The sequence below is a fragment of the Lemur catta genome, chromosome 8 (assembly GCF_020740605.2).
Source record: "Lemur catta isolate mLemCat1 chromosome 8, mLemCat1.pri, whole genome shotgun sequence".
Classification (NCBI taxonomy): Eukaryota; Metazoa; Chordata; class Mammalia; order Primates; family Lemuridae; genus Lemur; species Lemur catta.
Genome location: NC_059135.1, coordinates 85,716,373 through 85,742,895, shown reverse-complemented (window position 1 = coordinate 85,742,895; position 26,523 = coordinate 85,716,373). Strand labels below are relative to the sequence as shown.

The following is a 26,523-nucleotide window of genomic DNA, read 5'->3' as shown; positions in this document are numbered from 1 at the left end:
CCCGCCAGCCCTGGCGCACTCTCCTGATCTCACGGCTTCTCTTCCTGCTCCCACTTGTTTGGTTTCTCAGCTTCCCAGCAAATTTCTAAGCTGGTTGTCTGGTTGGCCTAGCTCACCCTTTTGAGCCAGGCCACATGTGTCACAGGTCTCTGGCCAGCCTGTTGGCGGGCAGTTCTTGGGTCAGTGCGGACCAAGCAGATATACTTGCAGCGGGAGGAGTTCCATGAGTCAGAACATGGCTGCCAGTATAGACTTCTCTTTTTTTGGTTTCTCTCCCTGTCTGCTCACAAGGATGTTAGGCTTGTGCTTTATGGACTTCATGGTATCCTTTGTTGTTCTCCATCTTTTGCAGATATCATTAACGGAGCTCAAGAAAAATGTGTATTGCCTCCTATGGATGGCTACCCCCACTGCGAGGGGAAAATCAAGGTAAGGCAGGAGCAGCGCGGGCTCGAGTTCATTTTCGTCGATCTGCACTAGGACCTCCTGGTTCCCTTCCCTCCGTTTGCCGCCCCAGTGATACCAAGGACTTGCCCTCGAGGCGAGTCATTTAAGGGGTGCCTCCATCCTGCCAGTGTTGGGCTGTGGCCATGGCAACCCGGCCCTGCTCCTGCCAGTTCCATGGGGTTGGGCAACAATGACCCTCACTCTCAGCCTAAAAGGGCCTGGGCCCTTTCAGGCACCTGCTGTGTCTTTGAAACCACCTTCCCCTCTGCCTTTCCCAGCCTCTAGTGGGCCCAGTGACAAGGGGCTGTCATTTAGTGTCCAACTCCCCCTTTCCCCAGTCCCCTGTTCTGAGGTCTCCAGATTGTGGTTTAAATGTCACATTTATGTTTGTGGTTGAGTATCCGAAGATGCTCGACTGTTCTTTCACTCTCAACATTTTTTTAAAAAATCCCATTTGTATGGCTTGCCCTTGGCAAGACCACTCCATGCTTGGTAGTTTTCAGAGAAAAGGGTTGGTTCAGGTGTGCACCCAGGATGGCACGACCAACCCCAGAAGCATGTGGTCTCTGTTTGGCCATCTGTAAACGCTCACTCCTGCCCTGGTTCCCGTGCTGTGTGTCCAGGCACCGTGCTGTCGGCTGTTGGAACTGTAGTTCCTGGAGGGGACGTGTGCACGCAGGAGTCCTTAGGCATTTGCTCTTGATTGAGCTCTCCTCGCCATCTGCTCTCCTGGGCTTTATTGCCTTCCTGAGCACCTCTGCCAAGGCCCGCAGGAGCCCCTGTCCTCTTCTGTGTCATCCAGAAGCTGAGCCAAGCACCTGGTCGTCTCGACCTCAGCTCAGTGGTTCCTTCGCTCAGTTCTTTAGCCCACGGCTTGAGCCGTTCACCCCATTTCCACCCTGCGTGCCCTTCCCTGTGAGCAGAGGTGCGGGGGGCCCGGAGAATGGCTGCTCAGAGATGTTCTGATCTGACTCTCGTTTCAGTGGATGAAAGACATGTGGCGTTCAGATCCCTGCTACGCAGACTACGGAGTGGATGGGTCCACCTGCTCTTTTTTTATTTACCTCAGTGAGGTGAGTAGCTGCTTTTGGCTCCTAGGGGCAGATGTGACAGGACTGTGTTGTAGCTGAGCCTGGAATTTGAAATGCTTAAAGCTGTGCATTGTTTTTATATGAAGGACATAGGTCCTTCATTACTTTACCCACCTCCCTGAGAAGGATATTTTTCCCCCTTAAGGGAAAAACAGGCTGAGTTAGCTATTTACTTTTCCCCTCAATTTATTTCATTGCAGTAAAATACACATAACGTGAGATTTGCCGTTTTAACCATTTTCAAATGTATAGTCAGTGGCATTAAGTACATTCACATTGTTATGCAGCCGTCACCACCATCCATCTCCAGAACTTTTCATCTTGCAAAACTAAAACTCTGTACCCATTAAACACTATAACTCCCCGTTCCCCCGACTCCTAGCCCCAGGCAACCACTGTTCTGCTTTCTGCCACTGTGGGTTTGCTACTCCAGGTAACTCATATAAGTGGAATCATATAATATTTGTCCTTTTGCAATTGCCTAATTTCACTTAGCGTAATGTCTTTAAGGGTCTTCCACATTGTAGCATGTATCAGAATTTCCTTCCTTTTGAAGGCTGAATACCATTCCATTGCGTGTATATTCCACATCTGGCTTATCCATTCATCCATCAGTGGACACAAGGGTTGCTTCCATCTTTTGGCTATTGTGAGCAACTGCTATGAACATGGTGTCCAAATGTCTCTTCAAGACCCTGTCTTCAGTTCTTTTGAGAGTTTACCCAGAAGTGGAATTGCTGGATTGTATGGTAGTTGTATTTTTAACTTTTTGAGGAACTGCCACACTGTGTTTCACCGTGGCTGCACCATTTTGCATTCCTACTGACAGTACGCATGTGTTCCGGTATCTCCACATTCTCACCCACACTTGTTGTTTTCTGGTTTTTTAATAGTGGCCGTCCTAATGGGAGTGACGGTGGTATCTCATTGTGGTTTAGGTTTGTATTTCTTTAATGATATGGATATTTTCTCATGGGCTTGTTGGCTGAGTTAGCTATTTACTGATAGGCTGAGTTAGTTACTTTTACCTTCCTTTTTTTCTTTTTATCTGAGCTTCATTTTCATTTGTACCTTCCAGTTTAAATAGCAGCCGAGCATTTTATAGACCACGTGGAATTTGTCCCAGGCTTCTGTGATCTCAATTTCACTTTCAGGAAAATCAAGGAGTAGGGAAGGGTTAAGACTTTGCCATGGGCTACAGGGCAAGAACCTGCTAGGGAATCACAGCTTGCTGGCTCCTCCTCTCCCCTCTGGACAGGGCAGCCCTAGAACTCGTGAAACATGCTAATTCAGAGGATGGGCCTTGGCAGACCCTCTGCTGCCTAATTTTTTTATTCTGTCCCATTTTTGTTCGGTGTTGCTGTTGTCATTTGACTGATAGTAACAGCTCCCTGGTGATGCCGTGCAGGAAGGGGAATGCTTTCTGTTTATGAGGCTAAATTAAATGTTTTTGCCATAGTTTTCCTTGTGGGATTCAGATGCCCCTTTTCTGTGCCATAAGGTGACAGGGACAGCTTCTTTGGGGCATGAGGGCCAAACCAGTATTGCGATAGGGCGTGTGCCCTTGGATTCTGTGGGGTTTGCCCCTCTCCTAGCCCACCACCTCTCCTTCCCTACTACAGTCAAGTCAGGCTGTTTTCTTTTGGATGAGGGTGTTCCATGGTCACCCCGTGGCTGTCCTGAAAACCCCAGAGCTAATGGTGAAATTCCTCTTGGAAGTGGAGAGCACTGAGAGTTGGGTGTGGGGTTGCTCCTCATTAGCAAGCTGCTGGCGAATTGACTTGGGAGCATTTATCCGAGCAGCGTGTTTCTGGACTCTGGCTTGCGTGGTCGTGCCTGCCGCCTTATTTCCTTCTCCAGAGCAGGAAGGCCTGGGGCCGTGGGTGAACCCTCATTGTAGTGAGAAGTCAATTAAACGTACCTTTCCTGCCCAGAGGAAAAGGTTCTTCATTCTGTTTAATTTTCAGAAGTTTTCTTCCCCTTTCCACTTGTTGGAATTTAGCCAGAGTCCAACTGTGCTGCGTGATTGACAAGCTGGGCTAATTTCACGCCTTTCTAAGAGTTTGTGTGTTGGGGTGTGCATCGGAAAGAGAGGGTTTTACATTGTGTCCCAACCCCTCCACCTCCTGGGAGAGTGGCCCAGACGGAAGGGACGAAATTATTTCTGACCTCTTCCCTTCCTTTGACCACCATGCCACCTCCACTCCTGATGAAGGATGGGCATGACGAGGCTCAAAGAAAAATGAGAGTCTGGGAACGGGCAGGTGAGAGAAGTGGGGGACAGGCCCGGCTGTGTAAAGACATGATGGATCACCTAACCGATTATCAGAGGCCGAGTGCTTCATTTCAGAACTTGTAAACTATCTTTTCCTCTTCCTGAGGTGTATGCAGTGGTGCTTCATTAGCCCATTCCACTCTCTTCCTATGCAGCTGATCAGGTGGGTTTTTGTTGTTTAGCTAAATTCAATTCAGTGACCAATTATTGAACATCTATTGTATTCATTGTCAGCAGTTAATGAGCCATGCTCTGCATTCATCATCTTAAAAGAGGCAAATGGATGAGAAGGAAGGAAGGATGCAGGAATCTTTTTCAAATTTTCAGTCTGAAAGTAACCCCTGACCCTCCGGGTTTTTAGAAAAATTTCCATGTCGTCATAGCGTCGTTGTTAATAAGTACCGAGAGTTTGAGGATAATGTGACCAATAGGGTCACTTCGGTAGGAACACTGCCTTAGAGCCTTGTACTTCAGCTTCTGTCTCCGCTGTTTTCCAAGCAGTATGATTTTTTTAGAAAAAAGTTACTTTTGTGCCTTGGGTTCTTCCTTTATAAAATAACAATTTTGATATTGTTAAAGGCCCCTACTGTGAGGATGTTGTAAGAATTCTTGAGTTTATATGGGAACATATTTAGAACAGAACCTGACAGATAGAAGACACTCAATAAACATGACTGATACATTATGGTACTTTAATGTTGTCATTATTGAGGGTAGCTGTGGTGTGTCACTTAGCCTTGAACATTATGTGTGGGACCTTGGTTCCGTTTTAGAATGAGAATCAATTTCTGGTTCTCATTCACCAGTCTAATTTAATTTTATATTCTTTGACATCTGGGATCATAGAAATTCTGTTTCCCTTGAATCTCTTTTTAGTGACAAAAATTGTGTATATTTGTGGTGTACAACCTGATACTTTAATATAGATCTACTTTGTGAAATGACTAAGTCATGCTAATTAACATGTGCATTACTTCCCATACGTATTTATTTGTGGTGAGAACACTTCCCCTTCTTTTTTTCTGGATGTGATGCTTGCATTTGCATTGGAATTGGGAGCCGGCGTCTATGGAGCTGGTGCGCCCCTACCGCTGTTAATGTGAAGTTCGTAGCCATATTTTCCAAAACCAATTAATTCGTTTCTAGTATCTCTACAATCCTGGACAATGTCTGTGGCTTGCAGGAACTGTGTGTTAGTCCAGTTGAGTGGCTTTCTCTCTCTTGCTGTCTTGAAACTTACTGTTACCTCATTAAACTCTGAAACCTGTTTATTTCCTGTATCAGAGGCCAGGTTTCTCTTGTGTTGGGGAAAATGACTGAGAGGGATGTCTGCATTGGACTTGTTAACTTGATCAGCACATGTACCAGTGACTTTTGTTTTATTCTTACCCTTATTGGAAGAGCCAATTCTTGTTTTGATCTATGTGTAACATCAGAACTTGGACAGATACCTAAAGGACATGAAGTATTATAAAATGCTTCTCAGATAGTCAGTCACCAGTTGAATTGATGTAAACCTCTCCCCAACCCTGATGAGTAAAGGGGAGTTGGGTTCTAGGGAGCTCAGAGGGTCAGTCACTTGGCTCCAAAGTCCTGCATTTCTCATTGCTGTCGTCCCCTTCATGTTGAAGGAAAACTGAACTCCAGACACTGACTTGCAGTCATTGACTTTGCGTTCAGTCTTATGCTTAAATCCTCTTGTGTTTGAAATGTGGCTCTGATTTAGCTAGTTTCAATTAATCTTCATCCCTAGTCTTCTAATACTCCATAATTTTGTTACTCTACCCAACAAAAGAGAAACACCACTAACCCTCCTGAGGACATAAGTCATGAAAACCAGGTGTCAGCCATTGCCAGTGGTAGGAGTCAGCGAATGATTCATTAGGCAGCCTTGTATTTCCAGAACATCGGGCAGTTCATTTTCTATATCTGTTTTTGTGAGCCATGTCACTACTCCCATTATAGAGACAAGGTCCTATAAAGTAATTACTCTGAATGTCATCGTTTCAGGTATATTAACTTAGCTGTCTGCAGAGCCTTTTATTGCTATCAGCTTTTACAAAATTTAGAATGCGTTTCTTCACCTCTATTGGTATTATATTGATAGATGATGCTGATATATTTGACACCCACACATTTCTTCTTTTTATATGGTTGCTGCAGAAGCTAGCAAGGATCATACCTTTCCAGACTTCTTCATTTGTTTGTGCCGTTTTTTAAAGCACTTCTGTTGCCATTGCAAGTAGAGTGGCTCTGAAATAATCAAATTGCCGCGTGATTGATTGCTAGACCTTAGAACGTGTACAAGCCATTGCTTCAAATGTCAATTTGCACTGGATGTGTGTGTGTGTGTGTGTGTGTGTGTATGACACCCTCTTAAAGGAACAAAAGAAGCAGTTTCATGCCCTAGTCATCAATCTGTTTCTTATATTTCATGAACAACAGGCGTAAAGGTCTTTGCCTCTTCCTGTTCTCCCTTGGCAATATGTAAAACTAATATTGGCTAAGCATGCTATTAACCTTGAGTTTAAATTCAGCGTACTTAATCCCTTGATTAATGCCAAGATTAATGCCCAACAGGAAAGGTTGAAAGCTTAAATGTTTGTGAATGCGAGCATGAAATGAAATCCTAATAACCAGTACAATGATTTGGATTTATGAGCTTTGTTGGCTGCTAAAGATAACTTGGAAATGGTGTTGCACAGACTACTTTGTCAAAGTGGGCAGCAATAAAGAATTGACTGTTTAGGTTGCAGCAGAAAACCTGAATGAAAAAAACATAACATTTTGGGATGGGTCAGGGAGTACTTTAAAAATATCACTAGACTGTTGCCTGAGAATACCAACACACACCTTTAAATGTTCAGGCCTTTGAAATAGCAAATTCCCTCTTCACAAGATAATATTTCTTGGCAGTAAAGGAGGTGGCAGAGATTTATGATCATGTTCTTTTCACTTTCTGTGTTCACCCTTCATTGGTATCTTTTTCATCTATTTGTATTCGTTGTTCTTATTACTTGAGTTCTAAGACATCCTTAGAAAAAGAATCCTGAGCTTACAGAACAGTATTTGTCAGTCAGCGTAACTGATCTCTCAATTCTCTGCCCTCAACTTCTCCCCTCTCTGAAGTTCTTAGTGATGCTTCCTGGTTGCGAATTTCAGATACTTGACCGTTTATATTTAGACATCTTGTTCCAGCCTCTGCCCTACAAAAATCAGGAGAAAGGACAAGATTTGCTGTACCCCAAACTAATACCTCTTTGTTCCTTGGAATACATGTGGCAAGATGGGGCTTCACTTCAATGCAGTCATCTTCAATTTTTTACACACTTTTAAGTAAATATTGTGCCTTGTAACCTATAACCTATATTGCATGCCCAAAAATATTTTTAAAAATTTTTGCATTTTAAACTTTTTAATATGGAAAATCTCAAACGTACACAATAAAAGAGTATAATGAACTCCCACTTGTCCATGAGCCAGATTCCACAATTATCAATTCATAGTCAATCTCATTTCATTTATGCCCCAACCCCTGGCTTCATTATTTTGAAACAAAAACATCATATCATCTATAAATGTTTCAATATGCATCTTTAAAGGAGACTCTTTAAAAACATAACTATTCCATTGTAACTGCTAGTACCGTTTCACACCTGGAAATTAATGTATTTCCTTAATATCATCAAATCAGATTCAGTATTCATGTTTTCCAGGTTGTCATATAAATTAAAGTTTATTTGCACTGGGTTTCAAGTAAGGGCCATAAATTGCAATTTTTGGTGCATCTTAAATCTCTCTTAATTTTAGGTTCCCTTTCATCTCTTATTTTTCCCCCTTGCAATTTTTTGTTGAAGAAACTACTTTTTTTTGCCTGAGAGAGAGTGTCTCATTCTGAATTTTGATTATTACATCCTGTGTTGTATAACCTAGTTCTCTTGCCCGTATATTTCCTGTAAATTGATAGGTGGATCTGAGGCTTGATCAGAGTAAGGCTTAATATTTTTTTCCCCAAGATACTTCCTGGATGACAGCATCATATACTTCTGTCCGGAGGTACACAGTACCTGGTCGTCTCCCTTTTTGTGGTGTTAGCAGTTGTCACTGCTTAGGTTCTGTGTAAGAAACCTTATTTATTTCCAAGTTGGTTTCCTAGCATCTTCTGATGACCAGCACTGTTTGTTTTTTGGTTTTTATTATCATTATGAAGTCATTGCTTGAAACATATTTGATAAGTTTGATCTGTTGCGATTATTTTCTTAGTGATTCTCAAATTATTATCCCTGCATTGGCCAGGGAGAACCCAATCATACTGCCTTCTGAGTCCTTTTGATGTGACCCTGGTAGTTTTTAATAGTTCTCTTGCTCTCTGGTATGACAAGATCTTCCAGGTACCTCGTGTGCAATTCCTGCCCTAGGCGTGGACCCAGCCATCTCCCTGTGGATCCTCAGCTCCTCTCAGTGGAAGATAATGCCGAGGGACCACAGTCCGGGTGCCAGGGTGTTCATCGCTACTTGGTTTTTCTGGGTGCTGGGGAGTGTAACAGTGATCAAACATTCCTCGTTAAGGTTATGTTTTGTGAGAGGAGATAGCCAGCAATATCAAAACAGTAAAAAATATAATCTCTTAGAATGTAGTAAGTACCATGGAGGAAAAGAATAGAGGGCAAGACGTGCTCATGAGAAGTGCCGGCATCAGTTTTGGACAGAGTGATGTTAGGACACCATACTGACAAGGTGAGAGTGATGTTTGAACGCCTGTTTGAAGGAGGTGAGGGAATAAGAAGTGTAGACATCTGATCTGACCAGCAGTTTTTTTAGCAGATAGTGGGAACAGCAAGGGCAAAGGCCCTGGGGGGACCATCAACTTCAAAGATTAGCAGCAGGGAAAGTTATCTCCAGAGAGAGAGGTTTTTGTCAGTTTTGTTTTCACGTACAGTGGTTCCTGGCACATGTATTTATTGAATGAGTGATTCTGTTTGAAACATTTTTAAAAATAGACAATAGGTTTTTTTGTTGTTCTGAGTAGACTAAGACTAAGACTGCCCTTATAAAATTTGCAACTTTAAAATCTGAAAGACATTCAAGTTGAGACATGAATCAAGGTCATTTTGAGCACTCATTAATAAGTTTAATATACAGTAGTGCCCCCTCATCCACAGGGGACATATTCTAAGACCACCCAGTGGATGCCTGAAACCAAGGGCAGTACTGAACCCTATACATACAGTGTTTGTCCTTCCTTAGGGTTTTACAGCTTCTCTTTGGTGTATCTGAATTGCTAGTATCATTGCTCTTGCACTTTGCGGCTGTTATTTAGTAAAGTAAGGGTTACCTGAACACAAGCACTGCGACACCGCGCTGCCAGTCTGATAACCTAGAAGGCTACAGAGGGACTAACAGGCAGGGAGTGTCTACAGCTTGGATCCCCTGAATGAAAGGATGATTCACCTCCCGGGCAGGACAGGGCAGGATGGTGCGAGATTTCTTTCACGCTACTCAGAACGGTGTGCAATTTAAAACTTAAGAATTATATCTGGAATTTTCCATTGAATATTGTTGTTCTTCAGTTGACTGCAGGGTAACTGAAACTGCAGAAAGCAAAGCCACAGATAAGGGAGGGACTCTGGTAAAGCTCTCTGATCCCATTTCTATTAAGAAAGTAGAAGGGATCAGATCGGACTATTTAGAATGGAATGAGCCAATCACATTCGAAGGCACATCTTCTATTCTCATTGTCACTTAGGATTATTTGCTTGGGCCTAGGCTTCAGGCAAAATTGCACATTAAACCCAAAAGAAAGAGCTATAGCCCTGGTCTCTCGAATGTGACTCTCTCCTAAAATTGGGTGGCTTTGGCTGTCGAAGTGTGGTGGGTGTGGGCTGCCCAGGACGGGCTTTGCCAGTGTGCAGCAGGAAGTCTGCCCACTGAGAGCTGGTCTCTGCCTGTTATCTGTATGGTTGGAAATAGAGGAATTTGATTCCTGCCTCTTATGGGTGAGGAAAAATTGGCCTTTCTCCTCCTCATAGAAATTTTGGTTGGGTTTCTCAAACTGTGTCGTAACTGGTTTTGTGGCATGTTGAAAACTTGAACGTCTCCTGAAGTTCTGCCCCTTCCCTAATGCTCTGAGCCAGAACTATTGTTAATAATATCATGGGCCACTGCAGCCCTTGCTCCCTGGCACCTGCCAGCTTCACACTGTGTGTGGCTGAGGCTCCCGTCTGCCGTGTGGGGACAGCAGCACAGCCTCACGGGAAGCACGAGCCCTGGTGGCCTCCCTGGATCCCACCACTTCCCTGTGTGGCTTGGAGCTTTCTCTGGACTTCTCGCCTGGTTTCTCCTCACTGAGACCAAGGCAAAGCCTGCCTTGCCTTCCCCCAGTATATCATTGAAAGGTTCTGATAAAATGAAAGTGGGACAACACCATGGAAGCCGAAAAGAGTATCGTTATAATGAGTATCTTTAGTTTTCAAATCATGTCATTGGTTTATTCATTCACTACTCAGCAGATGGTGATTGAGCACCTACTATGTGCCGGGTGCTGTTCTCAGGGCTGGAGATAGAGTGAGGAAAGGTACACATGAAGTTTCTGTACTCCAGTAGCTTGTATTCAGATGGGGCAGCCAGCGATGCATAGTAAATCAGTACATAAAGTCATTGCCCCGAGGGGTAACTAGTCTGAGGAAGAGTGAAGTGTAGGGCAAGGTCAGCGTGGATGAAGTAAGGGAGGGAGGTGTGGAATACGCTGGAAGGAAGAGTGTTTCATGCAGAAAGAATAGGAGATGCGGGTGCTCTAAGGTATAGGGTTATAGAGAATGTACAGGACATGCCATGAAATTTGAATTTCAGGTAAACAATTTTTGTCAATAAGTCTATGACAAACACGGCATTGGACATACTTATGCTAAAACAAAAAAATTGTTTATCTGAGGTTAAAATTTAGCTGGGCGTCCTTTTTCTTTTTTCTCTAAATCTGGCAAAACCCTACTGAGGTAAGAATGAGCTTGGCATTTTGTTTTCTTCTTTTACCAAAAGCAGATATAGTTCTATATTTATGTTACCATATTTTTAAGAGACAGGGTCTCACTCTGTCCCCCAGGCTGGTGTGCAGTGGTGTCATCATGGTTCAAGCGATCCTCCTGCCTCAGCCTCCCGAATAGCTGGGACCATAGACACATGCCACAAAGCACAGCTAGTTTTTGTATTTTTTGTAGAGACAGGATCTCACTGTGTTGCTCAGGCTGGCCTCAAACTCCTGGCCTCAAGCGATCCTCCTTCCTCAGCCTCCTGAGTAGCTGGGACTAAAGTGCACGCAGCCATGCCCAGCTAACTTATTGGCATGTTTTTGGACTTAAAAGGAAGTTTGTTTACATGGGGCAGAGTGAACAAGGCATACAGTATATGAGGGTTGAGGTCAGATTCTATAGGATGTTAGTACAAATTCTGGGTTTTATTCCGAGTGCAGTAAGAAGCCATTGCAGGGTTTAAGTATGTGTAGAATGTGATTCAATTGAGGCTTTAAAACAATTACCCTTGCTACACAGAATAAATGGTAGGGGCAGGAGTTGGAAGCAGGAGATTGTTATTATTTTTTATTAACCTTACAGTACTGCCACGCAGTAGGAGCATGATAAATCATTCTAAAGGATTTCACATGAAAGATTGAGGCAATAATACTCAAATATTGAAGAGTGGACTATGCTTATGGGACTGTAGGAACCAAAAGCTTGGTGTATAAGCTTCAACTCTGCTCACTGGCTGTGGGGGGGACAGATGGCATTTCAGTCCTTAGCTGTGGCCAGTCTGTGCCTGGGTGTCTTCACCTGGCACGATAATCAGCCTCTCCCAGAAGATGATTTGAAAGATGAGATAATGTGTGCAAAGTGCTTATCCTCCTGCTGGGCTCCCAATACGTTGCTGCCTTTGTTCTTACCCTTTGTCTTCCCTCCCACCCCTCCCCGTGCAACCATTCAAAGAAATAGCTGGGCCAAAATGTTAATCAGTGTAGGTGTTTGGTGCAGAGGACCAGTCTAGGTAGATGGACCACTTACTTGAGTAGACATCCCTTTACCGTTTGCATTTCCTTTTTGAAACATTAGAAAGTGGACTAGGCGAAGCTTGGCACGCGGTCATGAGTGACTTGATATGTCATCAGTATGACAAATACGTGTGTATGTATCATTGGTGTGTCAGATGAATAGGTATGTAGTCAACTGTATTCATTTGGTGTATAATCCAACTAGCCTAACAGGATGACATAAAATTCTCCCTTTAAGATCTTATAGGATAATGGAATTAAAAGGGTCACCTAACCTAACACCTTCATTTTATAGATGAGAAAACTTGAAAGCCAAATGGTTGAAGATTACACGCCTAGTTATTTGCAGAGTTGGGCATAGAATCCATTTTGGCTGACCCCAGATTCAGTCCCCTTTCCCCACTGAACAGCTCTCCTGTCCCTCACTAAGCTTGACCTTAAGGTGGCTCCAACATGTCCTGGTTAAGGGCAGAGACAGATCTCAGTTGTCACCCAGCCCTGCCACTCGCTAGAGGGGTTACGTCAGCAAATTGCCACTAAGCCTTGATAATATGTTGAAAGTACTCATGTTAATACCTGGAGGATTAAGTGATGTAATGCAATCTTTTTTTTTTTTTTAAGAAGAGAGCTTTACATATTGTAAGCCTTCTAGAAGTGATTGTGTACTTATATAATGCAACTCCTTTAAAAATCGCTCTCTTAATTAATGTTCATTGCAAAAGAATAATATGCAGACTAGCAAAAAAAAAAAAAAAGAAAAGCACCCATAACACCAATATCTAGAGATAACCTCAGATTTATGCATTTTTCCCATTTAGTTTTGATTGCACTTAACGTCTGAAAAATAGAGCATGAAATCCTGTATGTCAGTGACATTAATCACGAAAGAAGCCGTAACAGAGACTAATCATTATTCTTTTGAAGAACAGAACATTACTACAAAGAGTTTTGCCATATTATACCTAACTACATACATATATTCATGGAATCTCGTACTAGTTTTTGCAAGGATTTTATTACTTTCTCTTTCCTCCTTTAAACTCCAACTTGAGCTGTGTATGTATCTACCAGTAATTTCTTTTCTCCAAATATAATTGTCCATCCTATGGACCTTGAAAGTAAGAGTGACTTAGAATTTTAGGGACTCAGACAATGCTTTAATTCACAATGCTCTTGATTAAGGTGCAAAACCTTTTTAGTTAAAAGAAATTTCAATCACTAGGAGCAGGAATGTCAAAAATCAAATTGTTTTGTATCTCCTTGTTCAAGAAAATTGATTTATAGGGCCCTTCCCTTGGAGTATGCATTGATGTTCCGAAGTTCTAGCCCGGCTGGTCTTTGTCTGTTTTTGCTGCCTCTTCATTTCGTGACCCGACGCTAGTACACTAAAAAGATTAGCTCATGTTGAAGGAGTTGTGCCTTCAAATTGAAGGTTATTAGAGTAATGGTTCTGCTCTTCGATCGATTGTTGCGTGCATGTTGCCATGAGCTCAGATGGTTTTCAATTTTAAGACTGACTGTGAAGAGTTATAGGCTACTCTAAAGAATGTCCAATTCCTTCGCTGGCAGAGGGCTGAAGGACAGGCTTTTGCAGGCCCTGAGTTAGGCAGAGGGTGGGGGTAGACAGTGGGACAGTCCAGTGGGTCCCTGCATTAATGACAAATACAAAATCCTGTCCCAGGGTGAAAGCACCAGGGGCCACTGTTGGAAAAGAGTGGCCAAGGCAGCGGATAAAGGAAGGTAGCCACAGGCAGGTGCGTGCAGGACACTAGGGTTCTAAGAGCCAGGAGCAGAAGAGCTACTTAAGATGATTCAAAATAGAGCCACTTCCAGGTCAGGGAGGTGGTGGGCTCACGCTGGGCTCTAGCTTTATTGGGAGGGTGCTGAACTGGTGGGTTAAGCTTGTTAAAGTACCCTGGACAGATCAAACAGAAAACAAATTTAGGGATTAGGAGGTTATTAGCCTTGAGCAAGATTTCCCCTGAATGTTATTAATTGTGCTCTTATTTAGGAAAATGTTGCTCATTTGAGGGCCGTTTGTTTCAGTACTTGGAGTCATTGCCAGTGCTGGCTTGTTTCCAATCCTGGTAATCCTCCGAGGTTTAGAAAGAAAGAAATGCTTTGTTTTGTTTTTCCCCCCTCTCCCCATGGGGTAATTGGTTTATGTATAATTTAATTATTTTGTTAACCAGTTATCCTATCACTACACACAAAAACAACCTAAAAAACCCGCCTCCCATTCTGTTAAGATGTTTGTGATTGATTTTTCCACCATTCTGCGTGCATGCTTAAAGGTACAATTTCTCACTAGAAGCTAAATTGGACTATTTTCCGTACTTGCAGGGATGCCCTCAGACCTTGCAGAATGGTAGCCAGTGCTTTAGGGTAAGAAGATCTAAGATAAATGATAAGTTTCAAAAAGGAATTACATTCTTGAGGATTCTGTAGGGAAGTCATATTTTAGAAAATCACCTAGGACTATTTTTTCATTGGAATGAATCTTGGAAGAGTCGTCTTGTGGCGGAGAAGTGCGGAGGCAATGAACTCTCCTTTGTCGCTATGTGGTCTCACTAATGTCTCTCCTTTTAGTTGACTTTCTTCATTGGTCGTGTGTCATCTTTCCCCCATCATGCCATTCACGGGGAAATTTTCTATCTTGACAAGTGACTGTGTCGATTCGGTTATTTATGTGGTGTGAGGCTTATTGCGATTCTGTGCCCTGCCCTGCCCATCCCCATCCTTTTTGGGGGGATGGGCCAGGGTTAAAGGTCTCACAATGAAGCCTGCAATCCATTGGAAGCTTTCATGTTATAAATATACTTTATAAGGATGTTTTGTTGATCCCATTTACAAAAATTTAATTGGAGCTAAATAATTCAATCCAGCCTAAAAATACAAGATACCAGATGGGTTTGCTGTTGCTGAGGTCAGCAGAAGCTTCATCCACTTGCAGGCTTTCTTCCTGCTGTTTCCCCTCATTTTTCTCATTTGTGGAACTCCAGATATTGCCTTTCATGGTCATGTTGCTGTAAGGTCCTCGTAATTAGGCCGTGGGCCACCACGGCAAGTTGGCATTTTCTTTTTTTAATGAGTAAAAATCATTTCAACTGTCCTTACGGGAAGTCCTTTTGAGTCTCAGAAGTCATTCACAAATATGGTAAAGTCTAATTTTACACCACAAGAAGAGAGAATATTATGCTTTTTCTATCCAAGGATTCTGCCCTTCCCCCAGCTTTGCTGTCCTCTGCTTATTGCTTTGGGATCCTGTGCAGTGGCAGATGGCTTTATGCAAATCAGGCCAATTATTTTTGGTCATAGTAAAAATCACCTTGCATTATGAGTAAGGTCTAGATTAGTGAAGCAGATGTGCTTTGAAAACTCACCCAGACCTCGAGGGCAGATCGTCTTGTGTGACTCTGCTGCTCCGTGAGGCTGTGGTCCCATAAGCAGCCCCGCCATCTCGCGACCCCTCCAGGGATGCCCCCCACCCTCCTGCTCTGTTAAATTTTATAGCTCTGCCTGGCCATAGAAAAATTATTTTCAGTGCCTGTTTGTCAGCCATCTTTAATAATGTCATTATATATTAGTAAATGGGTAATAATCTTTTTTCCAATTTTATACCTAGTTTTGACAGAGACCAGACATCAGCATTACAGAGTGCATTTCTCATGTTTTCTTTAGAAGAAGTGGTTAATTTGTCTCACAGTCTTTGGGTAACCTCTGTTGAAGTAATTTCTATAAGATCTGGTGCTTTTTCCCTTTCTCTTTCTCCCTCCCCTAAATTCTCTAAACCTTGTGCATTGACAGAACAATCCATCTTCCAGAATGGCTCTCATAAGTTCACCAAGGGTTTTTTCCCTTTTCTTTTTATCTCTTTCTCCAATAGTTTTTACTGCCTTATTTCCTGAAGTAGCGTGACATGAATCGTCAGAAAATGAGGGAAGCTTTGATCAAATTAGCCTTAGAACGATCAGTAGCATTCCTAACTCTGTGGCTCAAATGCCATCCAATTTCCTTTCCAGATACACCACAGCGGTTAATGAATCATTCCCGTGCATCGGCTAAACAATCACAGAGCCACTTCTCCATTCTCACTCGCCAGTGGCCATGTTCAAGTCTTTTACCTGTCTGCCATCAGACTGCCTCTCCCTCTGGTACAGAGGTACGAGGATTAAATGATTAAGGAATTAATCGCTGTAAAGTACTTTGAAGGGCAGATGTAAAGTGTAATCATGTGTTCCTTCTGACCTTTGCTGGTTATCGTTTCATCTGAGAGCGCTCCTTGTGTCTGGATTGCTGGCTAAAAGCATGGGAATTTGGCTAATAATAGCCCCCGTTAATATAGTGCTTCTTGTGTGCCAAGAACTGTTCTCAGTGCTTTGTACGTATAGGAATGTATTTATAGATGAACCAGCATACTTAGTGTCACTGATTTATGTTTTTCAGGTTGAAAATTGGTGTCCTCATTTACCTTGGAGAGCAAAAAATCCCTACGAAGAAGCTGATCATAACTCATTGGTAAGTGATTTTGGAAAACTCTACCTACACGTGTGCATTTAGATCAGATGCCAAGTGATATATGTGGAATCTTCTGGAAATGCCAGCTGTAATCTGAAATAGTATTAAACTGAAGAATTTCTGGCCGGGCGCAGTGGCTCACGCCTATAATCCTAGCACTCTGGGAGGCCGAGGTGGGAGGATCACTCAAGGTAAGGAGTTCGAGACCAGCCTGAGCAAGAGTTGAGACCCCGTCTCTACTAAAAATAGAAAGAAATTAGCCAAACAACTGAAAATAAAAAATATTAGCCGGGCATGGTGGCGCATGCCTGTAGTCCCAGCTACTCGGGAGGCTGAGGCAGAAGGATTGCTTAAGCCCAGGAGTTTGAGGTTGCTGTGAGTTAGGCTGATGCCACGGCACTCTAGCCTGGGCAACAGAGCGAGACTCTGTCTCAAAAAAAAATAAAAATAAGTAAATAAACACTGACGAATTTCTGCCAGTCGTCCTGTGGAAGTCTAGGTGACCAAATCAGTCAACCAGTTAGTATATATTTATCTGTTGAGCAATTTTCTGAGCGTTCTAAATGATGAGCTACTGATAGGCGTAAGAACTCGTGCCAGGTCTGGAGGCCTTCGGTGATCTGAGGGCAGTGCTTGTACATAATGACCCTGCCTGTGACAATCGCTGGCATACAGGCCCATGGGAATTAATGAGGAAGAGGCAGTCTCAGCCTGCAGGGGCCGGGGTAGATGGCATAGAGAAGATTACTTTGGGCCGGGCGCGGTGGCTCACGCCTGTAATCCTAGCCCTCTGGGAGGCCGAGGTGGGTGGATCGCTCGAGGTCAGGAGTTCGAGACCAGCCTGAGCGAGACCCCGTCTCTACTAAAAATAGAAATAAACTATCTGGACAACTAAAAATATATATAGAAAAAATTAGCCGGGCATGGTGGCACATGCCTGTCGTCCCAGCTACTCGGGAGGCTGAGGCAGTAGGATCGCTTAAGCCCAGGAGTTTGAGGCTGCTGTGAGCTAGGCTGACGCCACGGCACTCACTCTAGCCCGGGCAACAAAGTGACACTCTGTCTCAAAAAAAAAAAAAAAAAAAAGAGAAGATTACTTTGGAACTGAATTTAAAATAAGTGAGTTTATACAAGGTCAAAGTGACCTTGGGACAGTGAGGGCTTGGCAATGTGAGGGAGTAGAGCATGCGTGGTTCAGGGGGCTGTGGGCTTAGGAAGACTGGGTGGAAGACGAGTTTGGAAAGGTAGGAAGGGGACCGTGAAAGGCTCTGGGTGCCACATTAACAGCTGAAGTCCTTATTCTTCAGACCTGGCATCAGCAAACTTTTTCAGTAAGAGGCCAGATAGTAAATATTTTCACCTTTCTAGGCTGTATGGGCTCTATTAAAATGACTCAATTCTTCACGGTAGCCCAGAGAGCAGCCGCAGGTGATACGTAAATGAAAAGGCACAGCCGTGGGCGAGTGGGACTTGGCCCGAGGGCTGCAGTTTGCTGACCCCTGCTGTAAACCACGGGGATCTGGGGAAATCGAGTCAAGAGAGGGAGATGAGTGTTTAGAAGGAGCCGTGGTGACTGCTAAAAGATGACTCGGCTGGTTTGAGATGTTCTGTGAAATAAATACTGGTTATTATCATGTTTCTCTGTTATTCCAATCAGTGGTTGTGTCCAGCTCCATTATACAGGATATTAGGAAAAATGCTCTTCCTGGCTTTTAAATTTTTCTGGTCTGAATTTTAAATTGTATTCAGTTATGGTGGAAAAATAGTATTCCTGGCTTTTAAATTCCTTAGGGGAAAAAAATGATCTTTTCGTTTGGACCGGGAGGAAACTAGAAGATGAGCATTTATTTCCCTATTAAACTCTGTGGACAGAAAGAGGCTTTTTGGCCTCCTACACGATGTCGGGTAGCCTGTTAAGAATTGACTTCAGTTCTCCCGGGAGCCTGCTGCTCTGCAGTCTGTCCACGTGGCACAATAAATTTGGGTGCAGAGAATTTCAAGGTACATCGAGCATACTCATTGTACGAACTACATTTTAACATAGCTTAGGGCTTTGCAATGACTGTGCTGCTTTTCTCAATTTCTAATTTTTTAATGATGTCCCTTCCAGCAGAGCAGCAGTCAGCGGCCTTTGCTTCAATTTGCAATCCTGAGACCTTAAAGTCAAAGCTGTGCAGCAGACGAGACCCTGTTTTGAAGCCCTCGATTTAATTGACTATCCCTTTCAAGTTTTCAAATGTCACATCCTGAAAACCATCATGCCTTCTGACTTTTTGTCTTCTGATCATTTTATTAAATTTCTGTTGCTAGGCGGAAATTCGTACGGATTTTAATATTCTCTACAGCATGATGAAAAAGCATGAAGAATTCCGGTGGATGAGGCTGCGGATCCGGCGAATGGCTGACGCGTGGATCCAGGCAATCAAGTCCCTGGCAGAGAAGCAGAATCTTGAAAAGAGAAAGCGGAAGAAAGTGAGTTTCTTATTAATTCAGCTCAGTTAGATGCCGGTTTTCTTTTAAAATTTGATATTGCTTGGAAACAAGACTAAGAGACATGTCATGTCTCAAATGATACTCCCTCGGGGTGAATCTGCTCAGTCTGTCGTACAGCTGTTTTTGGGTTTTCCTTCCCCAGTTACAGTAGTCTGACTTGGCAGGGACTGGCCTGAGTTTCTTGGGTGAAGCCAAGTAGAATGTCTGCCTGTGAGACTCTCCTTGGAACCAGCTGTCTCTCTGGGTGTCAGGAAACCTCTCCCCCCTTTTTGTTTCCACCTGAATCCAACCTTTGAGAGCTTCCTATTATATCATGACAAATTTTACATTTTTGTTGTTTGTCAACCCTAGGATTTGGGCAACCAGTGAATTTCATTGCTGCTCTGTTAGTTGGTGTTTCTGCTTATATTCTAGGATGGACATTTTATTAAGTTTGAGACAGTTTGTTTCAAGTTTATGAGGAGATGCTTGGAAAACCTCTAGAATTAGCCATAGGCTTAGAAGATCTTATACCCTATTAACTGTAGATTAGATAGCATGGCTTTAGGTGAACTATTCTGATTTCAGAACTGAGCAAAGTGAACAATTTTTTCCTAAATCTAAAAAGAATGTAAAAAATGAGTTTGGTATTCCTAATCAAACTAATTTGATATCTTTGAAAAAGAAAATACAGATACACTTACAAGACCAAGTCACAGTTTGATAGGTCATTTTGCTTAGATCCCTTGAGTTTATGGCACAGCAAGATCAAACATTCTGGCACCAAATGGTAGTGTATGAAAACGTGTGGTCAGATGCTGCAGGAGGGCTGTAAAAAGAAATAAAGACTATTTCTATATAATCCTATGAAGAAATCTTCAGAATATATTAAAAGGTGTAAAAAAGTTAGCTGTAACACAGTGTACATTATTTTTTAAAAAGAGAGGGAATTTATATCTACATGTAGATATATACATACACATGTAATATATATGTATGTTTCTTGTCTGGAAGATAAATCATAAAATTAAAGGAGATGGATGGTGATGATGATTGCACAACAGTGTGAAGGTATTTAATGCTACTGCACTGTGCACCTTAAAATGGTAAATTTGACATTATGTATATTTTACCACAATAAGAAAAAATAAATGATCAAATAGGAGGAGAGATTAGCATGGAGGCACCAGGTGTAGAAACTAGACTTCTCTGAATATATCTAACTTTGTAGATTTGACACGAGAACCATTTTGCAAAAGTGTTAAACAAAATTTAATTACAAAAACCTGAAAGTCAAAAGGAAAATATAACAAACTAACTGTACCTCCATCCAGTTTTGATTATAAGCACAGAGAAAGGGACTATTCTTAGTAACTTTAGAACATAGTAAATTGAACTTTCTGATGGGATATATCACAAAGGACAAAAAGAACTGCAAAAATATCTTAATTATTAATCACGTAGTACATGGTGGTACTGATATTCTCATTCTGAATCTACTGTGAATGTTGAGATAAAGCAAAGGACTAATTATGTTAGTGTCTTTGAGAAGTGGGATTTGTTTATGAAAGAGGAATTGACAGATGTAGGATTGGTAATGTTATGTAAAAATACTATAACCCTGAGCTTGACTTGGAAGTACCAGTATGAACTCATGAGTTGTTTTATCTTGGAAGAAAAATAGATTTCCCAGCTCAGGCCACCAAAAAGGCCTGTAAACAAACAGTGATAAACAGTCCCTTAAGCCCCAGACTTCATTCTCTAAATGCTGTTTCCACGAGATGATATAAGACATTCTTGGAAAAATGGCTTTATTAAGGTCTGAGACAGAGCTGCCCATGCTGAGCCTAGAGCATCACATTCTTGTCAAGGGCAGAGAAGGTATCCAAGACCACTAGGATTGTGTGAAAAGACCTTGGGAGCCAAATTGAATAGCATCTCGCTGGCCAGGGTGGGACGATTTGATAATCAGTAAGGGTAATGACTGCAACTTATTGAAACACATCAAATGTTTACATCCATGATTTTATAATGATATCCTTAAAAACAAATGGCATGGATCATCATTAGAGTCTGCTAAAGAACAAATTTGTTACTCTGAAAACTGGTAAGTAACAAGAAAGAATCAACTGTTTACCAGGCTTCTTCTATACAAACCTTAGGGTCACTTGAGGATAACTCAATAGTTGATGACAGCTAGTTTCTCTTTATAGAAGTATTATAGCTAATGAAGAAGGAATGATAAAATACCACCATTTTGCAACCCCTAATGGACTAACAGTTGTAGGTAGTAATCATCAGTGGCTGCTAACATCCCAAAACAGACACCTGGACATTGTTCTCACCGGTGGAAGGTACACAGCACCACCTATGAAGTAGTATTGCTAAAAAGAATCAAATCTGAATTTGATCATGTGTGTAGAGCTAATTATTTATTGTAATACAAGGGATAGAAGAATGTGTTATATGGTACCTTGGGATTGCAATCAGCAAAATCAAGAGTGTGGGAGACTCTATTGGAAATAAAATCTAATTTCTTTGATAAATGGATTATAGTACACCTTCCCCCCAGAATAGACTGATGGGTTCAAAGAGGCTAATAGACATATGAGGTGATTATAATGTATTCCTGCTGACTCTTGAATCACTAATGCACTTAAAAAATAAGGGACAGTTGAGGAGATGTACATACTAACTGGATATCAGATGACATTAAGGAATTATTAGCTTTCTTAGGGATAATAGTGATGTTAGGGTTATATTTTTAAAGGGAAGGTTTGTTTTAGTGAAACATACTGAAACATTTACAGATGAAAGCATATGATATCTAGAATTTGCTTCAAGATAATCTAGAGGGATTGGGAGAAAATAGGAGGGGTAGATTAAACAAGATTTGTCATGAATTAATTGTTGAAGCTATGTGATGAATACATTGGCATTGACCATATTGTCATGTTTGCATTTCTATGTGCTTGAAATTTTCCATGGTAAAGGGTTAAAAAAAAAATTCTAGCTGTGGATAAAAGCCCTGTATTGTTAAAAGATTTTTTTTTTTTTATTTGACTGGGTTTTTTTAAATTCTGATTTTACGAATATACTCCACTTTTTAGAAGCAGAATTATCCGTACCTCATGCTCATAGCCAGACTAAGGGCCATAAAGATTTTATTTCTCTAAAACAACAATGAAAAATTCTTTGCTTCCTTTCTTTGTACTTTCTAGAAAAATGGCATTCCCACACTGGGATTTCATTGGGACTTAAATGTTACCCTGGGACTGGTTGATCACTTGTTGGTGCCTTACTGTGGAGTCTGTGCTTGATTCAGTGTGAACCAGCGTATGTCTCTTCTTTGTTTTCCAGGTCCTCGTTCACCTGGGACTCCTGACCAAGGAATCTGGATTCAAGATTGCAGAGACAGCTTTCAGTGGTGGCCCGCTTGGTGAATTAGTTCAGTGGAGTGATTTAATTACATCTCTGTACTTACTGGGCCATGACATTAGGATTTCAGCTTCACTGGCTGAGCTCAAGGAGTAAGGAGATTACTTTTCAATTTTAAAATCAGAATACAAAAAAGAAATTGTAAACTCTTAAAGCCCTCTATTAGTGTGTAATTTTTTGTGGAGGAAAATGAAAGCGATAATTCACTAAACAGGAGATAAGAAGATTATTTTCAGGAGCTAAATACATACACTGTGAAAAGGATAATATGTTTTCATTGTAGCTGCAGGCTCCGGAGGCTCCATAAATGAATGCCGCAAAATTCAAACTAAGGAGCTTATTCTCTGCTATTACAGGTGCTTCCAACATCTGCAGCACAAAACATTATTGACTTTGCTAATTCCCTGTCTCTTGCTGAAATTCATACCATTCCCCTCAACATCAAGCTCTCTAAATCTTAAAACAGAGCAGGTTCCTGTTTATAATTGAATTTGCATAGAATGAATTTCCTGAAAGCCCTGCTCCAATCCTTTTTCAATTAGCCAACTTTCAGCTCCGAGTCTGTTAACTCTACCTGGGTTTTCTGTTTCTCTGAGATTTGCTTCTAGCTCCAGCCCTCTCTTAAGCCCTTTTAGATTGGCACAGCTGGCTGAGCAAGGATGCTTCGATCCCCTTCACTCCTTTTGGATAACCGCCCATGCAGACTTTGTACCCAACAAACAGCCAGGTTATCGTGTTGAAATATGCCAGATGTTTCCAGAAGAAACAGCTCAAATGAACATTCTAGAGATGGGAGGGGTGTTTAATATATGTTTCACCCTGCTCCTACTTTATCATCCAAGACATTAACACCCAGAGAGGTCCAAGTATTGGGCCCGAGGTCCCCACCTGGTTGGTGGTAGTGTGTGGAGATGAAACCAATTATATCAGTAAGATCATATCAGCTGCCATTAGTTAACGATTTCCATATGCCAGGTGCTGGGATAAAGGCTTTAATTATGATAGTGTCAACAATTATGAGAATCATAATATTGATAAAGACTATCAACAGCTAACTTTTGATTTCTTACTATACACCAGGTACTACATTCTTTATGTGTTTTACTTAGTCCTTAGCACCTGATAGTAGGTGCTATTGCTGTCTGCATTTTAAAGATGAGGAAACTGAGTTCAAACCAAAAATGCACTGTTTAGGGTTTCATGGATAATACGTGGGAGAGCCGGGATCGAGGCCCGTGTCCATCTGACCTTAAAACCTGTGCTCTTCACCATGGTACTGCATGTTCCTGTCTGAGCTAGATGGCTTCTGAACCCTTCATCCCCGCTCTGGTCCATTTCGCAGGCTGGCTCCTATTGCCTTCGTCCTGCTTGCTTCAAAACACACTGGGTACCCAACCTCTAAAGTGGCTGCGTGCATACAGTCAGCAGTCACTCAGCGCTTTCTGTGGGCTGTTTTTCAGTGCAGGACGTAGAGATGACCAGCCATGTGGTCAGGAAACTGACAATCTTAACTAGTATTACATAATAATTATACTAATTATACTTCTGTTTGTGCTAATTGAGGTATCGATGCTAGAATGTAAGCACAGGGCTTGCAGAAAACTGAATGTTATTCACCACTGGGAATTTAGCACCTAGATGGTGCCTAGTACATAGTGGGTGCTCATATGACTATTGAATGAGTGAGTGAAGGAATGAATGAGTGGGTGGGTGAACAAATGGAGTACTGTGGAAGTGCCAGGGACAAAGCTGCCTGGGGAGGTCAGGAAAGGCATGTCAGGGATTTATAAGGCAGAGACTCAGTTGGTCAAGGGACAGTCTGTTCAATAAGTCTTCACTTAATGTCGCCGATAGCTTCTTGGACTTTAAGTGAAATGACATATAATGAAACCAGTTTTTTTTCATCAATATCATAATGGAACTGGTTGAAGTAAAAGACATTATTCAAGGACTGGCTGTGCGTCGTTCCGAGAACCTGACGGTGTTACATGAGGGCAAGAGGTGCTTTATTTTAGAAGGTCGTTTTGGAAGCAACACAGAGCAGCAGTCTCCACATATGCCTACACATTAAAATGACCTGAGGATCTTTTCATTTTATTTAAGTTTTGGGGATCTTTTAAAATCCCAAAGCACAGACCATACCCCAGGATAATTAAATCATGGCCTTTGTAGGGGGCAGGACATATGCAACCTTATGTATTTTGTGATGACTCCAAGTAACATCATGGTATAGACAAGTTTGGGAGCCACTGAACGCAGGGCGGACCAGGGATCAGCAAACTTGGCTTTAGCCCTTGGCCTGTTTTTGTAAATAAAGTTTCATGGGAACATAGCCACGCCCATTGTTTACATATTATCTAAGGGTGCCTTCCTTCTACAATGGCAGAGCAGAATAGTTATGACAGATGACATGTGGTCTGTGAAAATGAAAGTATTTACGGTCTGGCCTTTTACAGAAAAGGTTTTCCACCTCCTGGGAAGAAATCGGTTATATAGAACCTAGCTCTTTCAGAAACCCAGAAGAGAGAACAAGGGTGGCTGACTTGGTGGCATTTCAGGACTGTAGAGCAGAGTCCTGTTTGTGACTCTTGTCCTTGGGAGTAGGATGTCCATAATTTGATGAAGGGTTATTGTGGGGTGCGAGTGGGATTGGGATGAGAGGATTGACGGCTGAGCGAATGGCAGTACCATCAGCAGTTTGTTGGTTCCTACACACAGAGTTGGTGTGCCAGTCAAGTCCATTGTCACTGTCTGAGTGCAAGGGTGCTTTTGTGTGTCTGGATGGATTGGATGGGAGAAAAAGTGTAAACCAAAGCTCCAGTTCTGTAATACAGCCTAGTTAGAAGGAAAAATTTGACATAGAGAAAGAATTAGGGAATAGTACAAGGCAGTATAAAAAGTGAATACTGTAGAGGCAAGAAGGTGAAGAAATTTAGAAAAACAGGAGGTCAGTAAGGGTAGTAAGAACAGGCTCAGTGGCAGGACTGTAGTCATTGAGTATCTGGTATACATTAGCCACGTTTTGTTCAGTAGCTCATTTAAATGCACAAAGAATCCCTGAGAAGTTGGTATTGTCATCTTCATATTGATCCTCCTTTCCTGGAGGATGTGCAAACAAAGATTCAGAGAAGTTAAATAATTTGTCTAAGGTTTCATAGCTTTTACATAGTGGAGGGGGGGATTCAGAACCCAGTCTTCCTCGATTTCCAGGGTTGTGTCCATATGCCACCATTTGCTTTTGCAAGAGTCAGAATCAGGGCTCTGGGTTGGCCTTAGTGGGTGGGAAGAATTGAACAGGTAGCAGATTTGGAAGGGCCATACTATCATCTCTAGTAAGGGTTTTGGGGGTGATGTTTGCTTATTAAAGTTGGCCAAGTTTATTACCTCTGAAGTAAATGGTTTCCTCCCTTCTCCCTCCCTCCCGCCTTTTCTCTAGAATCATGAAGAAGGTTGTAGGAAACCGATCTGGCTGCCCAACTGTAGGAGACAGAATCGTTGAGCTCATTTATATTGATATTGTAGGACTCGCTCAATTCAAGAAAACTCTTGGACCATCGTGGGTTCATTACCAGTAAGTGCTACATGCTGTTCTTAAGTTTTTAGTGCTTCGTTTTTGTTTTCCTAACACTTGCATGGTTGCAGGTAGAAAAAGCTTGTCAAATAGTATCTTTTGAACTATATGGAGTGTATTTCTCATTTCTAATTGAAATTCAGACTCTTCACAGTGACTTTGTACTTTCTAGGGCTATTCATTATTTTTATTGATTTCTTAGGAATAGGAAACAAGTGTCCAACCTCCTTTTTACCTTCCCTAATCCTTAGCATTCCGCTCTCAGCATGCCAACACCCATCTCATCTGTTTAATCAAATAACAGTTCTGATAAAATATGGACAGTGTCATTTCTTGAAGTCTGTCGGTTTGAGATGATGAATCGTTTCTCTTACCTTTTCGTTCATCGGTATTCTCGCCATTCTTGGAAGGGAAATCTGGAAATACCGTGTGTGAATGCTGGGGTCTTGCACTTTTTTTTTTTTTATTTTTCTTACACCTTTTAAGGTGAGCCTGTGATGAGTATGACTGCAGTGCGTAAGTATTCTGTGCGGTCTTTATTTAATCGAATAGCTCAGTGTTTTCCCTGGGTGTGGATTTGGGACTGTGATTTAGTATTTAAAACAATTTTACATGTTATCCAAATATGGCACTAAATAACAAATTTATTAATTTTTCAATTTCTTTCAGCCTT

The 26,523-nt window shown here is 41.9% G+C and overlaps 1 protein-coding gene across 2 annotated transcripts in view; it reads left to right on the top strand.

The window, feature by feature from the left end:
• The window catches only part of MGAT5 (alpha-1,6-mannosylglycoprotein 6-beta-N-acetylglucosaminyltransferase), a 315,360-nt gene that overhangs the window by 185,097 nt on the left and 103,740 nt on the right, over positions 1 to 26,523 (top strand). For both annotated transcript variants that reach the window (XM_045560098.1, XM_045560099.1), the window contains exons 4-9: positions 353 to 429; positions 1,431 to 1,520; positions 16,298 to 16,369; positions 18,680 to 18,841; positions 22,202 to 22,371; positions 25,716 to 25,850. In XM_045560098.1, the coding sequence (XP_045416054.1) occupies positions 353 to 429; positions 1,431 to 1,520; positions 16,298 to 16,369; positions 18,680 to 18,841; positions 22,202 to 22,371; positions 25,716 to 25,850 (706 nt within the window). The remainder of the gene's footprint in view (positions 1 to 352; positions 430 to 1,430; positions 1,521 to 16,297; positions 16,370 to 18,679; positions 18,842 to 22,201; positions 22,372 to 25,715; positions 25,851 to 26,523) is intronic.